At 40.6% G+C, this 9,879-nt stretch overlaps 1 protein-coding gene across 3 annotated transcripts; it reads right to left on the reverse strand.

Annotated features, from left to right (window-relative positions):
• Nucleotides 1-1,372: 1,372 nt before the first annotated feature.
• On the reverse strand, nucleotides 1,373-7,201 carry LOC139570322 (gap junction delta-3 protein-like). 3 transcript variants are annotated; one of them, XM_071392119.1, is made up of 4 exons: nucleotides 5,116-7,201; nucleotides 4,611-4,767; nucleotides 4,364-4,451; nucleotides 1,373-4,244 (listed from the first exon to the last, which is right to left on the reverse strand). In XM_071392119.1, exon 4 carries the CDS (start codon nucleotides 3,990-3,992, stop codon nucleotides 3,069-3,071), a length of 924 nt encoding a protein of 307 aa, XP_071248220.1. In that variant the 5' UTR covers nucleotides 3,993-4,244; nucleotides 4,364-4,451; nucleotides 4,611-4,767; nucleotides 5,116-7,201; the 3' UTR covers nucleotides 1,373-3,068. The 3 variants fall into 3 exon arrangements, with proteins under 3 accessions (XP_071248220.1, XP_071248219.1, XP_071248221.1); XM_071392118.1 differs by lacking the exon at nucleotides 5,116-7,201 and adding an exon at nucleotides 4,930-5,084; XM_071392120.1 differs by lacking the exon at nucleotides 4,611-4,767.
• Nucleotides 7,202-9,879: the final 2,678 nt, after the last annotated feature.

The raw sequence follows: 9,879 nt of genomic DNA on the forward strand, positions 1-9,879 counted from the left end.
TCAATACACCCAGTCACTATAAAGAAAATAGGTGTCCTTCCTAACTCAGTTGCCAGAGAGGAAGGAAACCACTTAGGGATTTCACTATGAGGCCAAACAGAGTTTAATGGCTGTGATTGGAAAAAATGGAGGATGAATCAACAACATTGTAGTTACTTCACAGAACTAAACTAATTGACAGAGTAAAAAAAAGGAAGCCTGTAAAGAATAACAAATATTCTAAAACATTCATCCTGTTTGCAACAAGGCACTAAAGTAATACTGAAAAAAAAAAATTGTCCTGAATACAAAGTGTTATGTTTGAAGCAAATCCAATACAGCACATTACTGAGTACCACTCCCCATATATGTATTTTTTGGCTCAGTCTGCTTTCAACCAGACATAGCAGGACAATAACCTAAAACACAAGGCCAAATCTGCACTGGAGTTGCTTACCAAGAAGACAGTGAATGTTCCTGAGTGGCCGAGTTACAGTTTTGACTTAAATCGACTTGAAAATCTATGACAAGACTTAAAAAATGTTGTCTAGCAATGATCAACAACCAATTTGACAGATCTTGAAGTACTTCGAAAAGAATAATGGGCAAATCCAGGTGTGGAAAGCTCTTAGACTTACCCAGAAAGACTAACAGCTGTAATCGATGCCAAAGGTGCTTCTAGAAAGAATTGACTCAGGGGTGTGAATACTTATGAAAATTAGATATTTCTGTATTTCATTTTCAATAAATGAGTAAAAATGTCTAAAAACATGTTTTCACTTTATCATTATGAGTGTATTGTGTATAGATGGGTGAGAAAATAAATATATATAAACCATTTGAATTCAGGCTGCAACACAACAAAATGTGCAATAAGTCAAGGGGTATGAAAACTTTTTGAAAGTCTCAAAACCCAGGCAGTTTGTGTCATGTTCAGTGTAACTGCCGTTGAGTATAATTATGATATATCATGGCTGCGTTAGACAGGCAGCCCAATTCTGATCTTTGTTTCACTAATTGGTATTTTAACCAATCAGATCAGCTCTGAAAAATATCTGGTGCAAAAAGATCTGATGTGATTGGTCAAAAGACAAATTCTTGGGATGCCTGTCTAAACGCAGCCTATGAGAAACAAGGCCAGGCCACATAGTTATGACTCTGCTGACCCCTATTGTTCTCTGATTCACACTGCAGTTAAAAGACACAAGCTGAGTCCACAGATACCACTTACTGGTCGGGTCTAGCTTCTCCACTCGATGAGAAAGGGAATTAAAAGGCGTTTCCATCTTGCATTCAAGAAGATTACATAGTTGTAATAACAAAGGCACATCTATGTTATTTTGAGAGTCCTACAAACTGTATATATTTAAAATAAGACAAAGGTTCACAAGACTGATTCTAAAACATTTATTTCCATGTCACAAAAACGCCTTTGCATACCCCTGTGCATATTCATGCGCACACGTTTCACTGCCGGTGAAAAGAAGATATTACTCAGTCTCACAATACCGATGGTATCAGACAGTGTGCAACATTCTTCATTCACTCTTAACGGAAGACCTTGCATAGTACTGTGTAGCAGGCTCTTTCCACCGGTGCAAAGGTTCAGTCGAGCAGAGATTAAATTATGAAAATGACGTAAGCATGGATCTCATGTAGGTTATATTTTGCACACTAGATTCATAGAAACCACACATACCAAGTTACAGTATATTAAATTCAAGTTATTTGATCTGTATTGCACTTCATTTTAACTCACTGTTGTTCTGCATAAAATGGATCAAGATGAATAAGACATTGCTGTAACGCCAACAGCAAAATACTTTGGTATATTCCAGCACATTTGAATGCCATTGGAAAATATCACTGTCCACACACAAGAATCCTGAAATACATTGGCTGGATGTGCCATCAATCTAAACATGCAGGAAGGCCTTATTGAAAACCATGGAGCCACAGTTATGACAGTGCCTATACAATATGCACTTCAGAGATTCTTTGTGTACATGCTCCAAATATCAGTCCCCCCTGTTGTTCATACATCCTCTGGAGTCTAGACCAATCAGTCTTGTTATGACTTCTTTACAGGTCTTGTCTCCAAGCAGTTCCTGTATGGAGTATTGACACAAATATTTTCCGGCCACACTTTACATTAGAGAAAATAGTATTTCCTTTATGTTCATTTTAGGGGAAAAACTTGTGTCTAAATACCAACAAAAATAAACAACAAAAGTACTCCAAGTGCATGAAATTGCAAACCTGTTACATGTAACCTAATAACATTACATTACACATGACTTTCCTTTGTATAAAGTAAGTAAGTAGCCTGGTCCAAGCCAGAATGGCCCATTGGGCAGGAGCCTATCTCCTGTATACGTAGCGTGAGCGTGATGCAGTTTGATCTGCAAATACACCCCGTGGACAGGAACTAGCCTATCACAGGGCCTTCATTTGTGTAAATCCAATGAAAATAATCGAAAAGGGAAAAAGTTGTTACTGCAGTTAACGTTATTGTAGTAATACCAACAATGCATTAACTGGCTGTCGTCATTGGCTTCAGCATCACCCCGGACGGACAAGCTGCTGGAGAAGGCCTTCTTCATCCGCCTGTTCAGCCGCAAAGAGATTACCCTCCTGTAGCTCGCCAATGAGAAGTCGCTGCAACAGAAGGGTATCACCGTCAAACAGAAGAGGCGAGTGAGGGCTAGAGAGACAGCATGAGCCATATTGGGTCTAATTGAAATTGGAGAGTGCATTTACTTCTAGAGAAATGATTGGGGATCCTAATAAATCAAATCAAAATGTACTCAAATCCACTGTCTAATTGAATATATGACTTCTTTCAAATGAATCTAAATTGCACCGTAACTCTCTTCAGTGTTTCCCATAGGATTTGTTTCAGCAGTGGTGGCAAGGGTAGCGGGGGGTAGATTTCTACTAGCGTTAGCGCAATGACATGCTAGCTGTTCCCATAGACTTCCAGTCATTGAGTCAACGACTATCCATTTAAAAGTGTGTCTGGCAGAAATATATATTAAAACCAAAAATTACATCATTTTTTGCAGCAGTGGCAACAATTTCCACTCCTGCTAAATGAATATAGGAGAAACACTGGTCTTGGTGCTCTGGTTGCTGCCCTGATATCCGATGCTCTTGTGTCCAATGCTGGACACCTTCCTGCTGGTGCTGCCCCTCACTGCCCCTCCCTTCATTCTGACGCTACTACTCCCACCCTCGGACATGGTCCTTCCTCTCCTTTTCTTCTCCTCCTCCTCCTCCTCCTCCTCCTCCTCCATCCCCCTCTCTGCCTCCTCCTGCTGCAGGTTCCGGAGGTTCTGACAGTTGCATACCCGCTCCTCTGGCTGCTCCCCGGCGGGACGGAACCACTTCAATGAAGCGTAGACGAGCTCTACGAAACTGGACAAGGCAGATATCACTCCCACGGCGAAGTAGAAACAGAGGAAGACTGTCTTCTCCATGGGGCGTGACACGAAGCAGTCCACCGTGTAGGGGCATGGGAAGCGGCTGCATGGGAACTGGGCCTCAACCCGGAAGCCGTACAGCCACCACTGACCTATCAGAAATCCCACTTCTGTCACCAAACGGAAGGCCACATTTATAACATAGAGTTGTCGGAGGTGGCGCTCTTCCCTGGCGGGGTTGCTAATCAGCTGGCTGAACCTTGGCTGGCTTAACTGCATGGTCCTCTTGTTGTGGTGGTGCATGGCGTACATGAGGAAAATGAGGGATGGCGTGGAGATGAGGACTATGTGGAACACCCAGAAGCGGTACTGGGAGATGGGGAAGGCATCATCGTAACACACCTGCTTGCAGCCCGGCTGCAGTGTGTTACAGGCAAACTCCCCCTGCTCGTCTTCGAACAAGTCGCCGGCGACAGTGCCCAGGATGAGGATGCGGAAGACCAGCATGAGCAGCAGCCAGAAGCGGCCCAGCATAGGGGAGTGGACCTGGAGGGCATCGAAGAGGCCGCTGAGGAAGCTCCACTCACCCATGATGCGAGGACTCGGCCTGGGCTATTCTTCCTGGCTCTCTGGGGATCTCTGGAGGTCTAGTGGAACTTATATTCAGTCCATTTTCAGAAATAGTTATCCCTCATGAGTTACTGGCACACAGGTTTGTCAAGTCAAAATGCCAAGTCTGCTCACAAGCCCTTCCTTAAGAAGTACTAAAATGGATGATAAAATCTTAACAGGGTGATTTACAGATCAAAGGCTAATTCCATGGACGTGTGTCCTTCACATGACCTGAAACAAGACAGATCAAATATTTGATTGTTTAACATGCTGATTTTTTAAATAAAGATAGCTATTCCAATATATTTCCTCATCCACATTACATTTAATTAATTAACACAAGCAAATACCTGTATTAGATGAGAAGTTGCTTCAACTCCTTTTAAGCTTCCTTAGGAAATTAACCAATTCAGTGAAAACCCCTGCTCCTTTCGTGATCTTAAATGACATTGAAGAACAGAGGTTTTGATTAGTTAAGAAGCACATAGGCAAAACAATATAGGTATATTATTGAATGTAGTTAATATTACATACAAAACGACCCACACAAATATTTAACTTGCTCACATAGAGGTTAAACATACTCAGAGAACATACCAAACTTTTCAACCATATACATGGTAGATCGTCATAATAAGCCGATTCCTGTACAAGCCTGGTAGAAGTACTCTTTAGCCTCTGGCATACACACTCTGGGTGCCTTGTTTATGTGGGCAGGTGCCTTCTTTGATTTGGTACTTCTGCCTGAGGCAGCCTTGAATCAATGGGTAGCAGTCAATGAGTCATCAAAATATTGCCAGTCAATAAAAAAAAACTAAGATCCGTAGAAAAACCTTTAAACATTAGGCATTATATCATATATATAACATTAGGCATTATATATTAAAGGTGCAATGACAAGAAAAATGGAGCCAACCTGTGTTGTGTGCTTCTCCTAGCAAGCCGACTATTACCACAGTCTAACTCCACGTTAGACAGTGATAATGGTTGGCTTTTAGTAGTCCGCTTGCTAGGGCGTCAACGAGGAAGGAAATTCCTGTCATGTCCTATCTGGGATATCAAAGTACACAAACATAATTAATGTTTACTCATGAGTACATACTCTTGACTGATGACGGCTTTTCCTAATGGCAGGAAGAGTCAGCACTTCCCAATCGGCCTGAGCAGTTCACAAGGGAGAACACAGGAACACCCCAGCATCAATACACCACCTACTGGGTAAAAACTGGTTGAATCAATGTTGTTACCACGTAATTTCAACCAAAATATATAATGTGATGAAGTTGATGGAAAACTGATTGGATTTGAAAAAAGTTAACATAAGGGAATTTCATAATTTTTCCTCCAAATTTTTACCTAAATCCAATGACATGGTAAAATGTTTTGTTGATTTCACATTGAATTCACATTAGTTGACAACTCAACCAAATGTTAATCAAAACTAGATGTTGAACTGTAGTCTGCGCCCAGTGGGCACTGGTAGACCTACTGATACGACAGCTGTGAGTGCTTTTGTATTGGGATTGGGTGGGCCGGCCAGTCCCTGACTTTGTTTTAATTTTCAAATAGCCTACACCCCTTTCCTGCAGTCAACTGAACAATTCGTCCTCTAGTGGCCTCATGGGTGGAATGTTTGTAATATTTTTCATAATTAATAAACATTATTATTAAACCTGCTTAAAATCCAGTGTTTCTATGTCAACCGGTTTTGTTATATTTCAGTCTTCTGTGATATATATGAAATGTAAAATTGGGATGCAAACTCAAAATTGAATACATTTAAACTCTATATCTGACATGGTACAGGTGTCTTCAGTTTTTAAGCCCATAACCATGTATGTGAAGTGAATACTTTGTTTTAAAGTAAATTTGACTACCAAGAAACACTCTGTGTGATCCTAATTTAGCCCACTGCAGAAAAAGGCTAGATTGAGTCATACTTTGAACTTTAAATGTAGGCTACATGAGGTTAATACGTTTTTATGTCAGTATCGGATGAAACTGTGGGCTGAGGTAAATTGTTTAATTGCTACTTGCCCTGTTACAGTTTAGATTATTTAGTTACTTACTTTAACCATGTTTGGAATCATAGCCCTCCATGTCGATACGCAGGTTGGCTTTTACTGGGATGCAGCTCTGCAGTGGTCACTAGCTGGCCTAGCCACATTCATAACATCTTATTTCAAACCCTAACTACACTGCTAACCTTATGCCTAGCCCTAACCTTAAATTATGACCAAAAAAAGCACATTTTTGTTTTCACCATAAAGACAATTTTGACTATGCAAGCCGCAAAGTCAAAATTGCCTTCATGGTAAAAATGTCATGAGCTAGCTACTACTTTAAAGCAATTCAAGATTTAATTGTTACAAATAATTAATGCATGGACTACATTTATGAGAATATTTTGTTTACCTTATCAAGCTTGAAGATGGTACACTCATTTATCAATCCAAAAAAGTGTTATGAGTGAGTGCACCACAAACATCTTTCCAGGGTGTTGGTGCATCCTCCTCCCAATACAGCCTCTTGCAACACCACTGATAGGGAAAGGGTATCCATTTGCAAAAGTAAAGTTTTGCTTTGATGTCAAGTCAGCTCATATTGTTGCTACCTTAGCTGTTATGCTAGCTAATGTGACACTAGCATATTGACATGCATATTGGTATTAAAAGACGGGAACATTGTTTAGGCAAATCATTAGTTAGGTAGCTAGCTATCACATTAAGTGTGGAAAAATGTGATAGCTAACGTTAGGGACTTCAGCATTACGGCCGAGATCCCGTTAACGGGATCGATATGACAACAGCCAGTGAAAGTGCAGGGCGCCAAATTCAAAACAACAGAAATCTCATAATTAAAATTCCTCAGACATACAAGTATTTTACACCATTTTAAAGATAAACTTGTTGTTAATCCCACCACAGTGTCCGATTTCAAAAAGGCTTTACGACGAAAGCACACCAAACGATTATGTTATGTCTGCACCTAGTCACAGAAAAACACAGCCATTTTCCAGCCAAAGAGAGGAGTCACAAAAAGCAGAAATAGAGATAGAATTAATCACTAACCTTTGATGATCTTCATCAGATGACACTCATAGGACTTTGTTACACAATACATGTATGTTTTGTTCGATAAAGTTCATATTTATATCCAAAATCTCAGTTTACATTGGCGCGTTACGTTCAGTAATGTTTTGCTTACTTTTGCTTGCTTGTGTGTGTGTGTGTGTGTGTGTGTGCACTGTGTTTGTATGTCATGACTGTACTTGCTTTAACAATTTGACATTTCCTTAACACCACTGCAGGCTTTGCAGCCTCACTCTACCCCTGATATCAAAGTAATTTTTGAAAATAAAAAAAACCCGACTTGGTATAATTTTGATGATGGAAGATTGAATAAGTGTGCTTTAAACTGTTTGCTTGGAATGATTTGTAGCTATCGTCTCTATCCGTGCATGAGAGTTCATCCGACTCAGTGTCTCTACCAGAAAACACGCGATACCGTAAAGTGTTGTGTATTCACGCACGGGAATCCAGGCGCAAACTCAAGTGCAGATGTCTTTTGACTGCGTTTTGCGAGTGTCGGCTCACTTGACCGCAGTAGAAAACTGGGCCGGTTTGATAGCACATCTCCCCTTGTCGATAGGGTGGACACGCTGCTTGAATTAGCAAAAAATATCGCATATTTGGACTATCAGTAACCACGTTTCCATCCACAGTTGTCATGCGAGTAAAGTAATGAACTTCACAGGGTGTTGAACGTGCACGCTATGAGTTTCATGCTCCTTTCCAATAAATATCGAGGGATTATTCTGGTGGCATTAGGATCGATGCTCGTTTGACAAATAGGCATACAAATATTCTCGCTCTTATCCATAATAATGAAATGATTTAGACTAGCTGTTGGTTAAAGCGCATGTAACAAGACCAGAGTAATGTCACACTTGCTGTTTAACGCAACAGTGTTTGTGACAAAACTGCCGGTAGAGTTGAACATGTAATAGAAAAACATTCAACGTTCGATCTTTATTCGGTACATGAAAACTTAAGGGAACATTTTTATTTTGTGTGCACTACTTCATCACACACTTATTTTTCTTCGCAACAATTCAGTTTGGTGGAAACACCACTGGAGGGAAAATGCGCATATTTTCTTTATGCGGGTTTTAAACTAAACAAAAATATAAACGCAACGATTTTACTGAGTTACAGTTCATATCAGAAAATAAATTAATTAGACCCTATCTGGATTTCACATGACTGGGCAGGGACGCAGCCATGGGTGGGCCTGGGAGGACATATTTGGGAACCAGGCCCAGCCAATCAAAATGAGTTTTTCCCCACGAAGGGGCTTTATTACAGACAGAAATACTCATGTTTCATCAGCTGTGACTGGTCTCAAATGATCCCGCAAGTAAAGAAGCCGGATTTGGAGGTCCTGGGCAGGTTTGGTTACACTTGGTCTGCGGTTGTGGGGCCGGTTCGATGTACTGCCAAAATCTCATTGCAGGCGGTTTATGGTAGAGAAATTAACATTAAATTATCTGGCAACAGCTTTGGTGGACATTCCTGCAGTCAGCATGCCAATTGCAATTGTGGCATTGTGTTGTGTGACAAAAAAAGCACATTTTACAGTGGCATTTTTGTCCCCAGCACAAGGTGCACATGTGTAATGATCATGCTGTTTAATCAGCTTCTTGATATGCCACACCTGTCAGGTGGATGGATTATTTTGGCAAAGAAGAAATGGCACTAACAGGGATGTAAACAAATCTGCGAGAAATACGTTTTTTGTGCACATGGGACATTTCTGGGATCTTTTATTTCAGCTCATGAAACATGGGATCAACACTTTACATGTTGCGTTTATATTTTTGTTCGGTGTAGAATATTCACATGAAAATAAATTGCCGCTCTAGCTAGGTTTCTATCCCTTTGGCGACAAGATTTTCATGTGATTGTTATAGAATCTGCATAAAGGACAGACTATGCGCATTTCCCCACCTGTGGTTTGTTTTCACCAAATGGACTTGTGGATAAAAAAATCAGTGCGTGATGACAAAATGTACGTTTTCATGTACCAAATAAAAATCTAAAATTTTATGTGCTTCCATTGCATTTTCACCCAAACCGGTCGTTTTGTCAAAAACTGTTGCGTGAAATAGCAAATGTGCCTACTCTGGTCTGGGCACCTGCGCTCTAGCCAACAGCTCGCAGATACAGTACTGGTAGCCTATGCAGGTTGGCTAATTTACATGATATTATGGATAAACGCAAAATATTTGTCAAACGGTAGTCAAGCATCGATCATCATGTTTCCAGAATAAGAGCCTTAATAATAGTTGTAGTGGGAGGAGGACCAAACAATGTCATTGCATGACTCCAAATTTGCTTCGATATTATGGTTATTAAATCACCGCCATTTCCCGAATAATACATTTCACCGACACAAAAAGATCCCAACATGTCGTACAAACAAAATATTTGTAGTTCTAAAAACCGTATGAGTTAGCTCTTATTTGATTTCCTATTGGGAAAATTAACAATAGTGTTCCTTCATGACCCTTTGCATAACCCATTGGTGTCTGCATGAATGCCCCCGACATCTTCATGCTTGTGTGACACTTTTTAATGTTGGTCAAAAGGGAAATAAAAGTATTATCGGAGTTTATTGCACGTCGTTAACAGAACTGCGGGACAACCGTGACCGACAGGAGACTGCCTACCGGTCGCCCCCAGTTAGTACAGGCGGGAAGCTGGAGCGACACCGTGTGCTAACTAGCTAGTTCGCGACATCGTTATGGTGCATTACAGCCATCGACAGTACTGGAGCTTCCCACCTATTGTAGTGGAATCATAGT

This window comes from Salvelinus alpinus, chromosome 3 (genome assembly GCF_045679555.1).
Source record: "Salvelinus alpinus chromosome 3, SLU_Salpinus.1, whole genome shotgun sequence".
In the NCBI taxonomy this organism is placed as follows: Eukaryota; Metazoa; Chordata; class Actinopteri; order Salmoniformes; family Salmonidae; genus Salvelinus; species Salvelinus alpinus.

Coding starts and splice junctions, on each gene's coding strand:
- LOC139570322 (XM_071392120.1), bottom strand. CDS start 3,992: ATGGGTGAGTGGAGCTTCCTCAGCGGCCTCTTCGATGCCCTCCAGGTC.